This window comes from Triturus cristatus, chromosome 4_1 (genome assembly GCF_964204655.1).
Source record: "Triturus cristatus chromosome 4_1, aTriCri1.1, whole genome shotgun sequence".
Lineage (NCBI taxonomy): Eukaryota > Metazoa > Chordata > Amphibia > Caudata > Salamandridae > Triturus > Triturus cristatus.
In genome coordinates, this window is record NC_140585.1 from 909,454,710 (window position 1) to 909,474,019 (window position 19,310).

Here is a 19,310-nt window from a genome sequence, read left to right on the forward strand (position 1 = left end):
AAGGGTTGTGCCCTCTTAATTGATCAACGTTGGTAAACAATAAACATCAAAGCATTTTTTTGATATTTATCACGTGCTTGGTTTTATTTATATATCCATAAATGGAGTGTAGATAGAGATAGTGAAGAGAAAAGCCGACACGTGTTTCGCCCTAGTGGCCCATTGGCCGTGGGCTTTTTCAAGGCTAAAGTGGTGGAGTTAGAAAAGGGGGGATTAAAGATAAATAGATTTGTAATAACGAAAAAAATAAAATAGAGAAGAAAGGTCACAGAGTAGAAGGTTGCACGGTGATGGTAGTATATTATGATGTTATGTGAGCCTGTGAGAGCAGTTTCATGCATTGCTTAAAAATTAAATTTCTAACTAAGGCTTTCATTTTTACATCAATGCACAGCGCTGGAAAGTCGTTATTTCCCTCTTTATATTACAGGGTTGTTCTTAAACCATTTGACTAAGAAACCAGCAGCACTTTAGATATGTTGCAAAAAAAGTTTTTTAAAAACTATACTCCAAACAAAATAACTAAGAGCGATCTGGTTTCATCTTTTTTACTGAACACTTTGTACTAATTTTAAAGGATTTCTATTGAAGTTACTTATTGGAAAATTAGATCTCGGTCAAAAATGTCGTAGGCTTACTTTAATAAAATAATACAAAATAAGTGGAAATAACAGTGGAAATAAAATCAACTTTTAAGAAACCGCAATTTGAAAACTTGAACAATCTCATGGAATACTTAACCCCCTTAAAAGCAAGTGAAAGTGAGAGTCAATCAACCAATCGTAAGCAGTGAATGGTCCCTAGTCCCATTGTAAGCTGACAATAGGTCTTTTCGCCAGCATACAGCTTTGCTGTCTGGTAGGCCAGACCTACAAGGCCCATCATTTTATGGTGCTTTAGCCCTGGCTGGGCTAGCAAGTCAAAGTTCAAAGAGTGTAATATATTTACAATTATGTAGGGCTTCATCCCCCTGATGTAAAGCTGCAGAACATTTGTGGATGTGGGTGTGCTTGGATGGAAGAGTAGACACACCACATTTCCCATGGGGTGTGTCAGAAATGATAGGATGTTGTTCATGAATGATGACCAGACTTGTTCTCATATGCTTTGCCACTACACCAAAGGGTGTGGTGAAGCGAAATAAGTGAGAGATAGGATGCTAGAAGAAGAGATGTGTGAATAAAGTGTGGCCTTTGTGGGATGCTTTAGAGCTTGTTCATGCATGGAGGAGGCTGCTCATACCATTTTGCTACAAATGTGTGGCTGCGCATATGTGTGGAGTGGAGAAAGGATTGTGCCTACAGTCCTTTTGGGATGAATTTGTAACCATTCACACCATGGCTCAAACAGTTATGTGACTAAAGTGGACTCAAAAGGGGGCTCAAAGCACATTTAAACAGTGCCAGGGCCATACGCCTGATAAAGGTGCCTGGAATGAATATGAGTGCATATGTTTGTGTTCATTCAAATGTTCTGATACATTGTATTCAGGTCCTGGGAGAGCCACGGGACATATAACGCAACGCAAGTCCACGAAAGAGGGATTGCAAAAATTATATTTTATTCAATTCTCACTGTGTGTGCTGGAATATGAACAAAATCTAATTCTTGTTCTCTTCTCAGACCCACACATGCCTTGTAAGCAGGCACTTGGGTAAGAATTAAGGCCCATATGTACGAAACTTCCACTTTGCATTTCCTAAATAAACGAATACTAAGAAATTGCTATTTAGAAAATGCAAAATGGAATGTACACAAATGGTGATTCCTACAGTCTCAATCGCTATTAGGGAACAGCTATTTAGGAAAAGCAGACCCATTCGTTCCTTTGGCCCTATGGCCCAAAAGTATGAATGGTTTTGCATTTCTAAATTTGCAATTTCATAATAGGAAATCACTATTTAGGAAGTGCAAATGCATTTATACAATTGTACCTTAGGCCTCCCCTCAAACAAAGGGTAAACAATAATGGTGTTCGTGTAGAGCGCTCAAATGCCCTTTGGCGCTCTGTGGCACTGGTAAAAATACATTTTAGGTGAACTTTTACAAATTGCACCTGGTTAGCATTTCCTAAATGCTCATTTTGCATTTAGGAAATGGAAAAATACAAGGAAGTGGTTAGGAAATTGCAAATAAGAAAACCCTATTTACGATTCCCTATTTTTGAATCCCAAAATGCGATTTCAACTTGTTAGAATATTGCATTTTGCAACCACACTTCCCCTTTTTCTACATTTGGAAAACCCGTTTACCATTTCTTAATAGCCTGAAATTCCGATTCGGCCCGTTAAGAAATGCTAAATGGCTTCATACATATAGGCCTAAGCTTGGTCAAGATGGCTCATTTTCTGCCAAGATTTTACCCAGTGGAGATCGGAAGTGGGGGTGTGTGCATGCACTTCTGTTGTTCAGTCTCTATACGGCAGACATAGGTACTGCTTTATCTCTGGCAAAGTTTCCTCTCGTACACACTTCCTCTCCTCCAATATGCTGAGGATACTAGTTTTATTGGATAATACGTCCATCGGTTATCCGGAAGAACAACTTAGGGGCATGTTTACAATAGCTGACGCATTGCCATCGATGCGTCAGATTTCTTGCGTCTTCCGCAAATGCCCTAACAACGCCAAAGATGCACTGCATTACAATACGGTGCTCCATGGCGTGAGGATTCACGGATGCACCAGAAATTCTGATGCAACATTTGGTGCAGAAGTGATGCATTGCTTGAGTTGGTCATAATACTGACGCAACTCCAGCAATGCATCAGAACACAGAGGCGAGTCCCATGCTTAAAGCCCTGCATCAATCCTTATGCCTGGTTTGAGAAGGTGTAGGTATTTTGATGCAGTCTAGACGTAGAGTAAAGCAGTGAAAAGTTGTAAGTTTCACTGCGTTAGATCTAGTGGCTTTTAATGTGGGAACGCCTACCCTTCAAGCATTACACCTGGCAAAGGTATAATGTGACGCAGGCCTCTACAGACTGACGCATTGTGCACATTGCATCCGTTTGTAAATATGGAGCAATGTTGAGCACTAAATGCACCACCGATGGGTAAAAAAAAGTGATGCTGCAGCAGCACGAGCTCCTTGTAAATATGCCCCATAGTTGTTAAGCACACTATAAATGGAGCAGTTGGATAGTGGGACCTCAGGTTATATCCAGAGCTACTTTCTATAATTAGTTAAGTTTATTGGTGAAGGAACGAGGAGGTTGTAGAACTCATTTGATCATTTTAAACACTAAACTTAATTTATTGTTTTATGCCTTAGACGCTTCAATTCCCCAATGATTTTACCTCTTTGATCCGCAATAATTCCTGTAATATCCATGCAGGTATTGCCACACTCTTAAATGATGTATCTTGCCTTTCCGGCATGTGGTGCTCTTGCCTGAATTTAGCACACAGGACTGTGTTTTGCCCCCTTTATAATCCGCAGTCTCCATACGAAGTCCAAATATGGTTAGAGATCTGACTTGTTAAACAAACTTATAATGTAATGCAGCAGTTCGTACAGGCTTGTGTCCACTTGAGAGCAGCTCCTGCAGTCATTAAAAAAACAATTTCCCTGGAAATGCCAAACTGTACTGGGCTTTCTAACTCGTGATGGGTGTTTTTAAAATATAGTTTTGTATTACCTTTTTATGGCCTTTGCATTGGGAAGAGGAGTTTAGTTTGCTTTTAAAACATATTTAGAGTGCAGCACATTTTATCTCACGGATAAGGGACAGAAATGAGTATGAGTAAAAAGAATTTTCCAAATTTATTATGAAACTTCACGAGATTAGTACTTATTTATGTTACTTAGTACAAGCAATTGGTGACATCACTTGGAGGAAATTCTTGCATGTTCACTTGTTATTACTTCCCATCCATGTACTGAGAAACGAGTAAACTCCAGGAATTAAGAAGCAGATTATGTAAAAGGCATAAAGAAACTTTGGTTCATATTATTTGCATTTGCTCAAACCTAGGGGGTCATTCAATGGCGGTGAAACCGCCACCGGCAGCCTGCCGGTGGCGGTATAACCGTCATTGTAAAGCAATTCTCTGCCCGCCAAATTACAATGGCAGGCGGTGTGCTGGCGGATGCAGAGTCTGTCCGCCACGGGTCCACTACAGGGCAATTGTTACAATTGCCTGGCGGATCCACCCTGCATCAAGAATATGGTGGCGGTGCCTAGCAGGCACCGTCCGCCATATTACGATGCTGCCTCCTCACCAGCCGGTGTATGGCTGTGTAACCACCATTCACAGGCTGGTGGGGATTGCATTTGGGGGGCCGTAGCGGGCCCCCCTTGTGTTGGGGGAGGTGAGTGTGCACTGGGATTTCCCTGCACCAGATGGCAGGCACCGTGTGGTGCCTGCCACGTAGTGCAGGGAATTCCAAATGGTGCATTTCGGACATTGGACGGGTGCTGCAGCCAGCAGCACTGGCCACAATGTCAGAGATACAGGATGCAACCGCCATGGTGGCGGTCGCATCATAATCTCAATGGCAGAACTGCCGCATTACTGGCGGACAGTCACAAGCCCCCGCTCGACCATCAGCCGTCGTAATGACCCCCTAGTTACAGTAGAAACAGTTTCTAACTCTTTTGCTTAAAGAGCTTATCGTTCGATCACGTAAGAAGAATGCTAACTTTATTGTTCGTGGTGAGTAGCCTGGACGGTGAAATATATTGATTTCGGTTTAAAACGTTTTACTGTTATAAATGTATAAATATTTTACTGTAAAGTGGAATGGTCATCTTTTTATGCTGTATGGTTATCAAAACGTTTAGTGAATTTACAATAAAAAGCTACTTTTATTTATCAGGTCTTTGTCTTGTGTGATCACTGTCCAGGGTTTCAGGACGACAGATCTGTGGATATTATCAAATAGACCAAAACTACTAAAAGGATGTGAATAGTTAACAAGAGAAAAACTCAGAAGCATCTCCTAGTATTGCTGTTTCTGGGTCTTCAGTCCCCAGTGGCTGTTACAATGATGATGCCAGACATATTGAAGGACCAGTAATGTCACTCACTGCTCTGCAGCTCAGGTCACAGTGCCAAGGGTCTAAGGAAATTAGATATTAACTTTTAATTGGCATCCACGTATGTTCCAAACTTTTGCAGAACTGCATCTTGTGACTGGTAGATGCTGGTCAGAAATGTGAAGTCAAGAGAGCAACCACAAGGCCACGGCACCACTTGGGCAGGCTGGCACCCAGGGGGGACCCAGGTGCCCTAATAAAGGGTCATTGAATCTGAATCTTGCTCATGCATAACTGGTCCCATAAAATGTAGAAGGAAAGTCCCAATGGTTAAGAGTTTAGTGCAACCACCTTCCCATAATGAGAGGAGCACTGGGACTCCTCAATGAAAGGGCAACCCAGTCATTCGCTTGAGCTCAGGTGATGGAGTTACAAGCACCGTAGAGAGGAAAAGGATACAGGGCCTGATTTATACTTTGGTGGATGGGATGCCTCAACTCAAAGATGATGGATGTCCCATCTGCCATATTACATATGCCATAGGATATAATGTCAGTGTAATGTGGGGGACGTCAAGCTTTGTGATGAAGTATCCCACCCACCGAAGTGTAAATCCGGCCCCCAGCCTCTGCCACTCCTCGTGCACACACAGTAGAGAGGCTACAGGGCAGGTAAGGGTCCGAGCAGGTTCATCAGATGGCAATTCCTTCAGTGGCATAACAATAGCCCCACAGCCCCCGCGGTGCATGGGGTCCCCAAGCTCCAGGGGGCCCCAGTGGCATTATGCAGGAGCGGGCCTGAGAGCTCCTGACTGGGTACGGAATCTGGGGTCCCCCTCCATACACTTTGCAGGGGGGCCCTTAAGTTGTGTTATGCCACTGATTTCCTTCAGTGGTTAAGGAACGTTCTCGATCCGTTTTTGAAGCTATTCATGGTTTTCCTTCGGATGCGAGCCAAGCCATCAGTGGTTCTGAACCTCATGGTCCTAGCTTAACTTCTCCTCCCCTTGCAGGTCTCACGTAGCATGGCTTTCACTCATTCACTCTCTAGCTAGCGACATTGGCACTCAGCGGAGGGCGATTCAGTGCCTTGTCTCGTATGTACATATTTGGGGAAGAGGTGCTAAATTAAGATGTTCAGAAAGACGTCCGCATCTTTTTTCTGGACTGGCATGCTTCTCAGTTTGGGTCTCGAAGGTTTCAGTGCCTGGATACCCTCCTTTGAGGGTATTTGTGCGCTTTATAAATTCAATAAACATAAATATAAACATAAGAGTAGACTCCAGAAAAAGAGGTGAACAAATGTTTACAAGTGAATTCACCTCCAAATCTAATATTGGAAATTGAAGGAGCTCGCCTTACCACCCACACTCTAAATTAATCTTTAGATTTTCAGAGGAAGAATTGCAGAGAGGCAGAAAGAACATGCAAATGTTCTGTGAGTGTGCGCAGGTCAGATGGGGTATTTTGGAGGGAATGTTCAGGAGAGATATGGTAATTTTTTGTGACTGCGGGATAAGGCAGTACAGCTGAAGCAAATGTAAAGGCGGAGCAGGGATGGAAACGGTCTGAGCTTTCAAAGACCATTAAGAGGGTAGTGTTTGTGTAGAGAGTACTAGTAGGGAATTTGAGAGAAGGACGCAAGGAATTTGCTTGACTAAAAAAGTACATATGCAGAAGGTTCGGGTGGGTACAGGTCGCATCAGGGCTCAAATGTACAAGCAACCCATAACGTGGTAAATCAGTGTTTTTGTCATATAGGTGCCACTTTGCAATTCTGTACTAGGGATTTCTAGAGAATTCAAAGATTTACCCAAATGCAAGACATGCAGTGCCAAAATTATAGATTCAACATTAACAGATTGCAGTGATTTGCAAATAGTGACTGGGGGCTGAAATGCCTGTCTCATAACCTCTCATTGACAGTGGTTTAAATCCAGCACACACAGCCCAGCATTAGTGATGAGAAGGCGAAAGGAATTCATACCATTTGTGTAAAAATGCGACAATATAGCAAGATGCAGGAACACCAGAGCAGCAGAGGACCATGAAAAAGGAATGCTGATGAAGACATACAATGCATTACAATGTACTCTACCAGGGTGCTCCGCTAGACAAGCATTACCAAGTCAAATGCAAAGAATGCATAAAATATTAGAGAATGCACAGAAGTGATCACCAGAATACAATGCATTAAAAGTATTATATCAGCGGTGCCAGTCCAACTCATATGCCTTTGTGTTGCAAAAGCAGGCTTCATCGGCTGACATTCTCCATCTTTTTAGAACTTGTCACACTGGGAGTAAATTGGATCGGGCCCACATAAATTGTCCCTTCTCCTCTGTGAGGTAAAGTGGACCCAGCATGATGGCCTGTGCCAGTCTGGATTCATTCTTGCTTTTAAGGAGCTCGCTTTTAGTTCTTCTAGTGCCGCCAGCTTCTGGTTCATTATATGAATACTGACATTGGCTTTGCTGTCTGTAGCAGACATAGGTTTGTATCGTCAAGGAGTAATATCTGCTTACATGACTTCCCTCATGTCCCTGATTAATGGCTCTTGAATAAGCACATGTGTTGCATTGAACCCTGAGAGCACTGATTTCCTTCAAGATGGGTCTCCCATCTTCTTGACTGTGCACCTTTTAGTTCAAATCTGACCACTACAATCTTTTCCAGCTTCCTCAAAGCTGTGATAGCAATGTCCTCTTGAAGGACTTCCAGCGTTTAATTTAAGGTAAACAGTGATTGCTTCCCTAAGCAATACAAACAAGCATTTACAAAATCAACATGTCTCACCTATGTGAGAGCTATTGGCTTTGCAAGGTCTTCTAGTCATGTTGTGTGACTGCTGTTCAGCATGGCTGGAAGATAGTGACATGGAGGGCTGTAGAGTAGAGTGGCTTAGAGAGAGAGGGGTAGAGGAGAGTGAAGTAGAGTGCCATGGAGTGGCGTTGAGTAGACTGGAATACAGGGCAGTGGGCGGAGAGTGAAGTGGTATAGAGTAGAGTGGTGTAGAGCAGAATGATGTAGAGTGGAGTGGCATAGAGTGCTGTGGAGTGGCATTTGTGAACTGAACTGAAGTGGAGTGGCATGGTGTGGAGTGTAGAAGCATAGACTGGAGTGGTTGGAGTGAAGTGGCATAGAGTGGTGTAGAGTAGCGGTGGGATGTAGAGTAGAGTGGCATAGATTAGAGTGGCATCAAGTGGGGTGAAGTGGCGTGGAGCAGAGTGGAATAGATTGAAGTGGTATAGAGTGGAGTAATGCAGAGTGCCATATATTAGAGTGGTGTAGGGTAGAGTGGTGTGGAGTGAGGTAGAATGGAATAATGTGTAATGGAGTAGAGTAGCAAGGTGTAGAATGGAGGGGCAGAGAGTGGAGTGGCATAGAGTGGAGTGGCGCAGAGTGGAGTGGCATAGAGTAGAGTGGTGTATACTGGAGCAGAGTGGAGTGGCATGGAGTAAAGTGGAGTGGTGTTGGGTAAAGTGGCGTAGAGTGGAGTGGCATAGAGTGGTATAAAGTGGAATAGAGTAGAGTGGCATAGAATAAAGTAGCATAGAATAGAACAGAGTGGCATAAAATATAGTGGGGTGGCAAAGAGTAGGGTTGAGTAGGTGGGATGGAGTGGATTAGAGTGGCATAGAGTAGAGTGGCATAGTGTGGATTGGCAAAGAGTGGAGTGGCATGGAGTGAAGTAGAGTGCATAGAGTAGAGTTGTGCAGAGCAGAGTGGCACAGAGTAGAGTGTAGTGGCATAGTGCAGAGTGGAGCGACAGAGAATGGTGTAGGAGAGAGTAGAGTTGTGTAGAGTGGCAATGCCGGAGTGGAGTAGTGAAGGGTGGAGTGACATAGAGTAGAGTGGGGTGGAGTAGAATGGTGTGGAGTAAAGTGGTGTGGAGTAGAGTGGAGTGGCGTAAAGTAGAGGGGCATTGTTTGGAATGCAGCTGCATAGATTAGAAAGGCATTGAGAAGAGTGGCATAGAGCAGAGTGGCACAGAGTAGAGTGGAGTGGCATAGAGTAGAGGGGAGTGGAGCAGAGTGATGTGAAGTGGCATAGAGTTGAATGTCCTAGAGTAAACTGGTGGAGGGTAGAGTGACCTAGAATAAAGTTAAGTAGAGTGGTGTTGAGTAGAGTGGCATGGAATGGCATGGAGTGCCATGGAGTGGTGTAGAGTGGAGTCACATACAGTGGAGTGGCATGGAGTAGAGTGCTGCACAGTGGTGTAGAATGCAATGGAGTGGCATTGTGTGGAGTGGCATTGAGTAGAGTGGAGTAGGGTAGAGTGGCATAGAATGGAGTGGCAAAAGGTGGAGTGGAGGTATAGAATAGAGTGGAGTGGTGTACAGTGGCGTACAGTAGAGAGGAGTGGCATACAGTACAGTGGCATTGAGAGGCATAGAGTGGCACCAAGTAAAATGGAGTGGCTTAGAGTGGAGGGGAGAGGTGTAGAGTGGCATCGAGGAGAGAGGCATGGCTTAGAGTAGAGTAAAGTGGTGTAGAGTGGATTGGGGTGGTGTCGAGGAGATTGGAGTGGCATAGAGTAGATTTGAGTGGCATAGAGAAGAGTAGGTAGAGTAGAGTGGCATAAAGTAATACAGTTGTGGGGGTAAGTAACTAAAGCGTTAATAGAGATGGAAGATAGGGTGAAAGCAACACAAATAAGAAGCAGTTTGCATGTGCTAAATGTACGAAAGATCATTGCACATCCAGGAAAAATGCTGAAACACTTATAAGTAAAGAAATTGCGCATTGCAAGAAGACAAGGAAGAACCAGTATGAAGAAGAGCACATGTACTCGGTCCATGCTTCAGGGAGGAACTAAAAGAAGGGAAGCTTATGGGAGCTAAGGAGTTGAAAGATTGTAAATTTTATTTTTGCATTTGCAGTAAACTTTGTGAAGTCTAGCTCATTCGCTACCACTTCTTACAATTGGTATCAGTAATTCGAAGAGAGGAGTTTATATAGCTGCCCAGGCATTATGGGCCCGATTCACAGAACTAACTTAATACAAAATCCTAAACTTACTACCATTTTGGTATTCACAGAAGGCACTTACTCATTTTGGTATTCACAGAAGACACTTAGTCACTTCGGTATTCACAGAAGTTAAATGCCTTCTGTGAATACCGAAAGTCTTAAAATTAGGATTTTTCTCAGTTTAGGAGTCCTAAAGTTAGGACTCCTAACTTTACAACTACTAAACTGAGAAAAATCCTAATATTAAGGCTTTCGGTATTCACAGAAGGCATTTAGGAGTCCTAAGGTTAGGAGTCCTAACTTTACTACTACTAAATTGAGAAAAATTCTAATTTTAAGACTTTCGTTATTCACAGAAGGCATTTAGGAGTCCTAAAGTTAGGACTCCTAACTTCTGTGAATACTGAAATGTGTAAGTGCCTTCTGTGAATACCAAAACGAGTAAGTGCCTTCTGTGAATACCAAAATGGTAGTAAGTTTAGGATGTTGTCTTAAGTTAGTTCTGTGAATCGGGCCCACAGTGTGGTGATGTACAACAAGCCACATATTTTAAGATTGAAGTGCACGAAAACACAGAGTGGAGATGGCAAATGACCACATTAAGTATTTTGGGAAGACCATGGAGTGAGACCAAGGAGTGTCCTGAACAGATCAAGTATTTTGAGCTGGTAGATGGGGTGGGTTCAGCATAGAAGAAGTATTTTGGAAGGAGGCTGTTGCAGCTTGAGGGCAGTGTCTTCGCACAAATGCCTGCATTGCTCAGATAGGAGATATAAAGCTGTTTTACAATCACAAACCCTGGGATTTTCAAAATCACAGGGTATGCAATTGAGACAGGGTTATCTTTTATGTACAAAAGCCATTTTATGAGTTGGAAAATTCTTTCTGATTCATAAACGGACTTTTGTGTTCCTTTCCGAATTTAAATAGGAAAGGGCATGAAAGGGGTTTCCCCCTCCTATTTCTGACTCAGAAAGGACTTTATCAATGGCTTAGAACTTCATTTAATGTGCAAACAAGGGCAGACTGACCTATCGGGCAATCAGGCAATGTCTGACATATCAGTGAGTGGACTGGCTTTCTAGCAGTTTGTGGATCTATTTTATGGCCAGGTGGACCTGTTGTTACTGTTGATTTCCCTGATATTACCACAAGCATTACATGCAGCAAATGCAAAAGCATGCTATCTTCCATACTTTGCAAAATACCTATGCAGCTGCCCTTTACGAGTTCAAAACTGACCTGATTCGTAATTGTAGGACACGTTTTTAGCCTACTGGTTTGCTAATTGGGGGGCACTTATATTGCGGCGCCCGTGCCTACTTTTTGTTCCAGTCTGGGTGCAAACTATTGATGAGTTACCAATCACTGAGTTGGGATGGTTACTTATTCACAAAAGGGAAGGGCCCCATCAGGATCTCTTCCCCTTTGATAATCATGTTGGCAGTCTTGGGGTGAATTGGCAGTGGTCCAGAAGGCCATTCCTGATTCCCCTAAATTAATCTGATATGGAAACTTTAAAGAAAGCAGTAATAGCTGACTTAAAGAACAGGGGCTGCTTTAAATAAACATTAGACTTCCATTTTGGAATACAATCATAGGGATGGTGGTCTGTTGCTCCTTCACCACCACCATCTCTCGCATTGCAATGGGGAGGTGGGAGGAGAGGGCCGCAAACTACGACCAGCCTAATGGATAATAATTAGGCAGATCAGTCTGTAAATCCCTGCAATTCAGTATTCTCTGAACCCACCTATTGGTGATTCACAATATCAGTCAGTTCTCAAATTACTAATCCATTTGCAAATAGTAGGTGCACAGTTTTCAACCACTTTTTGAGAAAGGAATAACAGTACACATGGCCCTTGTGGCCATATGTACAAAAATCAAGAAACGCTATCTCCAAATCCCAATTCTTGTCAAATCACAATCAATAAATAGCAATTCTTAATGTAAGAAAACTTACATCTATTAAATAGTGATTCCGAGTGGGTCGCAAATCAACCTAGCTCATGAATATTAATGATGTATTTGTGACCCATTATGAATTATGGCTATCACAGGGGCGGTGGCCTGCTGGGATTAGCAGACCACCATGTCAGCGCCTACTTTTAAATATATTTATATTTTTAATACAGCCCGTCTTCCTTGAAGGAAATTTGGCTGCATTTAAAAAAATTGAAACGTTTAAGTTTCATTTTGTAAGAGTAGGCAGTGGTCCGTGGTACCACTGTCTGCTCTTAAAAAATACTTTTGTATACATTCTCAAAAGGGAATGGGTCCCTTGGGACCATTTCCCATTTGCGAATGATTACCACTACCTTTTAGTAGTCAGTCAAAAATGAATGTTTTGCAACTGTAATGTGGTTGCAGAACATTAAAACATACCACTGCGATTGCGAAGTTGGAAGGGACACCCTAAACACACACATTCCAAATACCGAAATGCAAAACCAAATTGCAATTCAGTAACAAGTTACTGAACCGTAATTTGGAATCTGTATATTACAAAATGCTTTTTTGCGGTCACAAATGAGCTGATTCTGCGAATTGGCCCGCTTGCGACCGCAAATAGTTTTGTACATATGGCTCTTACTTCTTTATTTCGTTATAGGCATACAGGAAGGACTAGGTGCTTTGAGAACATATGAAAGCTTGCAAGACAGACAATATATTTTTGGAGATGATCAGCAGCGGTCCGTGGAGGGAGTTCCGTGGGGCGGAAAGGCGGGGCGGGGCGGGGGAGGGGCAGGGTGGGGGGTACTAAACACCGGAACATGGATAATTGGAGGTAAGTAAACAATTAAATAAATAAAATGAATTTCGTAGCGCGCCCTGCATCACAAAATGCGGTGCAGCGCGCGCTACGAAATTCGTTTTATTTCTTTAATTGTTTACTTACCTCCAATTATCCATGTACCGGTGTTTATTACCCCCCACCCTGCCCTCCCCCGCCCTGCCTTTCTGCCCCACGGAACTCCCTCCACGGACCGCTGCTGGAGATGATGTTTAACAGAGCAAGAGTTCAGACTTTTCAGTAAAGAATACATATGTACATAGATCTTGGTCTCGTCAAGAAAGTAGAGCACAGTTAATGTTTTTTAAGGGTGTAAACTTAGTAATGTGGCAGTAGCGGTTACTTCACTGGCCTGTCTTTGTAGAGAGATTAAGGACTTTTGATGAACTTTATGACATCACACGTAAACGAGGGTGATATATATTGGGCCTGCATCACACCATTGTGGAACTGAATGCATATTGTGGGCACTGTGGTTTTCAAGTATTTCCGGGGCGCAGGTAAATTATTTTGAGCATACTGTAGCATATTTGTGGGGTTCCATGAGCATATTTTGAAACACAGATGTCCGATCGAACTGCCTGGGGTTGGGGCATATATTTTGGGTAAGGTTTCTAAGATTTTTATTTGGCTTCACTGTATTTGTCCACATATTACTAGTATTGTTGTAGTCCTATTTGTAGTCAAACTGAAGAATATGTTGCTCCTAAATCAGTATTAGTTTTGGGTTAGAATCCTGTGTTATCATTTGGTAACCGATTTAGAGATTTTTCTGAGCACATATAGGAGCATATGTACAAGCCCCTGTCGCCACGGGAACATTACTTTTTTTGACGTTCCTATGCCAATAGGGACTTAACCCTGCCTTGTAAATAAGGCCCCTTTCACGCAATGCTTAACATGAAAGGAGTGGTCAATGGCTGTTGCGGGGGAATTTCACTGCAACACCCATTGATTCTGACGCTGCCTCCTTTACGCTGCCTCCTATTTCCAAGGGAGGTGTAAATAGGAGGCAGCGCCAGAATTAAGACCAGGAAAAACCTGCTCTAAACCTGGCGAAGCGAGGAGAAATGTTTAATTTTTCCTAGTTTTTGCTGTTTTCATGTGTGCTGCATTGTGCAGCACACATATATGTATATGTATGTATATATATATTCACTGAAAAAACCATAGGTTTCACACACGTTATAGTTAGGAATTAGCATTTAAAAAACCTTGCAAATTCACTTTAAAAACCATATGTTTCACACATGTTATAGTTAGCTGTACATTTCACTCGTAAAAAACCAATGAAATTCCACGTTATAGTTAGATCAGGTAACTATAACTTGCGCGCCCACAATAAACTGCTGATGAAGTCACATATTACATCACTCATAACATGGTCAGTGACATCACTCTTCACATCAATGATGACATCTGAAATGACACATTGTGGATTGCGGTCGCGCAAGTTATAGTTACCTGATCTAACTATAACGTGGAATTTCATTGGTTTTTTATGAGTGAAATGTACAGCTAACTATAACATGTGTGAAACCTATGGTTTTTTAAGTGAATTTGCAAGGTTTTTTAAATGCTAATTCCTAACTATAACGTGTGTGAAACCTATGGTTTTTTCAGTTAATTTGTACGGTTTTTTAAATGCTAAATTATGTATTTATTTTTTTTTCTGGTTTTTCACTGTGCGCACACCCTGCGCGCACGGTGCGCTTTGCGCACCGTGCGCGCGCTGTGGGCACTCGCTGCGCTTCGCGCACAGAGCGCCCACGTTGCGCAGTTCATACCGTGCGCGCCTCGCTTTTTTTTTACACAGTAACAATTTTTTTTTCTCCCTTGCGGGTCCTTCAATTTATTTAATAAATGTGATTGTTATTTGGTTTTTTTTTTTCTTATTTTTTTTTGCCGTGCGCGTACGGTAAGCTTACCGTACGCGCACTCCGCGATTTTTTAAAAAAATTATTAAATGTCTTTTTCGTACTTTTTGGTCCTTCGTGGACCCCTGACAAACGCTAGGGGGTCTGCAACTCTCTTCGTTGCCCCCTTTTCACGTTATCCACCTTTGTTTTTCAGTGCGAGAGACAGAAAATGGCGGCCGACACTTTCTGATTTCGACCGATTCGAATGTTTACAGTCATGTAACCACCAATCAGAATTGAGCTCGCGCACGGCACCATACGCGTACGGTAAGCTTACCGTAAGCGCACGGAGCGCGCTTACAGATATATATATTGATTTAAATGCTATTTTCTCAGGACCTACTGAACAGATTTACACCAGACCTGCAAAAGGCACATCTCTGACCTGAGGACTACCTCTCTGCCAAATTTCAAGTAATTCTGTTCAGCCGTTCGGGCTGTAGCTCGGACTAAAGGTCCTATGGGAAAATGCATGGGACCCCCGTTTCTTCTCAGCCCCCGCTTGACGAATTCCCCCGAGACTTTCAGGGTAGGAGCGGAGCGGAGCGCCCCACCTATTTTGAAAATTTCGCGAGGATTCGTCAACCAGCGCCAAAGTTATTCCAAATAGAATGTTGCGGATTTCCTATGGAAAAACGGTCCTAACTATAACTATCTACTGGCGACCGCCAGTAGATAATATATAGAAAAAAAGTAGCTCCGAACAAAGCAAATGGTGGAAGTCACGCTCACTACGGATGTATTTTGACGTGGACAGGGTCCCACGAGGCCTACGAATTTTATTGGCTCCTAGCCTAACCCACTTATGATGAGAGAATGGGCGGAATGCAACTTAGATTCTTCTAAACGCCTCATGCAAATCCTTATCAAATACGCTGACATTGATCGTGCAGTGCTGTTAGATGATATAGCGAAACTGAATGAAGAAATTGATGGAATGGAACAAACTGATGAAAAAACGAAACTACGCCAAGAAATGATATCTAGGCTAAAAAAAGAAGAGGACAAAATAAAAGAACGCAAATCTTTTAAATTTTGTCGAGATAAAACGGACTACGAAGTAGGCCAAATCTTTACCTTTTCGAAAAAATATGAAGCATTAAGGGCTAATAAAGGACAAAAACCAAGAGTAAACATACCAAATGTACACGAGACAAGTGAAAGATCCTCTGGTACATCATCGGATCTCAGCTCGATCCCAGATAGCGATTCTGACAGAGGCTCAACAACCAACCTCAGCGGACAAAGACACAAACTTGACGAGGAACTCAGTTTTTTATGCATGGACAGGCGACAAACCCAGGAGGCCCATAGGAATCAATGGGAAGCCAGTTACTATTACCGAATCGGTGAATACCGATTCGGTAATGGGGGGAGGCATCATCATGGGTGGTAGGGTGTCACATTGACACCCTGTTGCACCCCTGATTCGTCCATGTGTGCACATGTGGCGCACATACATGCCCTAGGGGAATGTATGTCTGCCACATTGCACACTTCACAGTGCACAAAAATGCATTTTTACACCTATTCGTCATTTACCACCAACTTTTAGTTGGTGGTAAATAACGAGTCCCCACACCCACCACACAGTCCCCCTACATCTCATTTCTGTATTCGGTATTTACCGAATCGGTAAAATTACCGATTTAGTAATTTTACCGATTCGGTAAATTACCGAATACAGAAATGATCCCCCTACATAGCAAAAGCCTAAATACCGGTCGGTAACGATATATTTACAGAAAATCGGCCGTTACCGACCGGTATTGGGCTACCTACATGAGGCCCTTAATATTATCAAACACATATAATATGAAAGATCGTCGTTTTTCTGATGTCTTTTTAAGAATTGCACATTCTTCTTCTCCCACCTCCTTGTGACAGAAAGAACTATTGCGTAAATTTGCACCTAAATGACTAGAAATGTTTTTTAACTACCTCTAAGGAGCGACTATGAATTCATGTAATCTTGCTTTTTACTGCCTTGTAACAATGGTACTTCACCGATAGAAACATAAGTAAAAATGGCAGTCGCAAGTTGCCATTTCTCCTGATTAAAATGAGGGTCGGCAGTCTGGTATGTTGTAAATAATTGAAACAGACAAGGGATCTAAATTCACATGTTCACTTTAAATAGACGTTCTAGATAGCAGGACTCCATGGTCCAGTTGAAGGCAGGACCCGAAACGCGTTGACCGTTCATGCTTGCACAAATGGTGTACTAAATAAACACTTTTTTGGTTAAATTACCTGTGGATCCTTTCCTCTGAGGTGGCGTGGAACTCTTGCCTTGTGGAGGTGTGGAGTTTTGTTGGAAATATATATATATAATATATATAGCCTGACCGCCAATGGTGCCGCGCATGCAGCGATCTGCCACGCGCTGCTTACTATCAAAACTAAGCCGCTTCCTGTAGTCCCAAGAAACCACGGCACTCCGGTTTGCAGTTGTTAAAAACATGTTTATTTGACCAGCAGAGTCACAAAACAGCAATGCGTTTCAGTGCCTGGCAGCACCTTGGTCACTGCGTTTTTTTCATCGCAACATGCATTTTTTTATACTAAGTTCGTACTATCGATATTGCATCACATTTTTTACATCTTTACATATGAAACACATTTCGCCCTTGTGGGCATGCTATTCATTACCGGTGTCATCAGAATGTAAATAACGATAATGCATCATACCATTTGCATCTTTACATATGTTGACTAATATGCCCCAGTGGGCATACTGATCATCATCAGTATTTCAATGTTATAGAAAATCTTCTCTGCACATTGTTCCCACACACCCTGGATTGAATATATATTAAGGTAGTCCTACAAAAGAAAAAGAAAAAAACACAAAGGAAACACAGGTTAACACACCCTCCTGTGATCTCCTGAAAAAGCAACACTTAGTACTCTATATAATATTTCTAAAAACACTTTTAATTTGTTCTGAGAAGGCTAATGGAGAACCTAGAGGTGGATATACATTTCTCCATCAATTTTTAAGCCCTGTGGCTCTTTGCTGTCCATTTCCAGGATATATAAGGACTCATGTCTCCTGAGTTCCTTTTCCCTGTCACCATCTCTTTTCTTTTTCAGCATACTGTCAATCACACTATATGTCAGTAGTCTGTGGTCACCACCAAGGTTCTGTTGGAAATGACGCGCTACTGGATAACTTGCATTGTTATTTTTAATGGCTCAAGAAATGCAGTAAATGCAATGCCTGTGAGAATGGTAAGAACCTCACTTCTTTAGAAACACCATTAGGGAAAGCATTATCGATTAAGTAAAACCTTACCTGCAAAACCGAATTTGCAATTTATGCATTGAGCTGCCCCTGTTCTAAAAAAGTACATCGGTAGTACCATCCTTCCAGGCCATAGGCATATACTTGAACATCTGAGAGCCATTAAAAATAACGAATTTCATTGCGCGTGCGTTTCAGCGCGCGCAATGAAATTCGTTTTATTTATTTATTTAGTTACATTACTCAGGTCGGCCGTGAACAAGATTTTACTACCGCCCACCCTGACCCTCCCCCGCCCTGCCCCACCCCACAGGCCGCGGCACTCCGTCCACGAGCTGCTACTGGTTTTCATGCACCACGATGTATTTCCTAATATATCTATAGCTCATTAAACATGAATTATAAGCTATTCCTGTGTTATATTTTCACAATTTACTTTCTCCATTATTTCCTGGGGGCAGAAAACTTTCTGAAGCTACGAAGAGTGCTAAAAGCGTTTGCCTCATTCTTTCTGTTTCACTCACCCAGATAATATGACAGAAACAGCTGTGGCCCTTTTTCTGCATAACGCATTTTCTGTAAATTGCCATGGTCTGTGTTGTGCTGCACTTTGGTCATCATTTTAGCATCTATGATCCTCTGTTGCTCAACTTGCTACTTTAAAATAGGGGTGGGCTGAATGTTTCATTCCGCCCACGGAATTGGCAGATTGTTGGTCACTCTGCGTTATTCCTTAATGTGGCGTTCCGTACAAATTCTGCCACCATCGCATGGTGGAATTTTTCTCCAGCAAAACTGCAGTTAATGCAAGCTGAAGAGCGTAACCAAGATTTGGCATCCCCAGGCACAATCTATTGATGTAGGAGGATGCAGTCAGAGGGCTGCCGCTCAAGTACACTGTCAGCGCTTAAGCTGATTTTCTACTGGAGTGGCAGCAAAATCAACTTGAATGGCCGCCTACTCTTGTGCAACACATGCTGCAGTTTGTGCTGATTTTTTAGCGCTGTTTGCAGTACAGGTGCTGAATTGTAGCATTGGCAGAACTCCACAGAATCTCATGGAGCTTTTATGTAACTCTGTTCCGGCCACCCCTACTTCGAAGAACACCGTGACAAACCAATTTGCTCAGTGACATTGTACCTTTGTGTGGACATGTGGCACTCTATGGATTAAGTGTTTCCTCTTCTTACATACACAGATAACAGGAGCCAGCTTCGTTTCCTGAATGTAGTGAGGATGGTTTGCCTTGGAGCCTGCAACTCGTATTTCACCAAGAAGTGTAAGCCTAAATATTTAAATGCATGTTTAACTCAGCATTGTGCGTATTACAAACCAATATCACGTCAAAAAGAGCTATTCCGTTTGAACAATTAATCATGTTCATGGTGCTTTA

General features: G+C 42.5%; 1 protein-coding gene across 1 annotated transcript in view; it reads left to right on the plus strand.

Annotated features, from left to right (window-relative positions):
• Positions 1-19,310, plus strand: part of LOC146855777 (uncharacterized) — a 162,425-nt gene that overhangs the window by 116,389 nt on the left and 26,726 nt on the right. Inside the window, exon 3 of the mRNA XM_085650654.1 lies at positions 19,116-19,196. Within this exon, the coding sequence (XP_085506780.1) occupies positions 19,116-19,196 (81 nt within the window). The remainder of the gene's footprint in view (positions 1-19,115; positions 19,197-19,310) is intronic.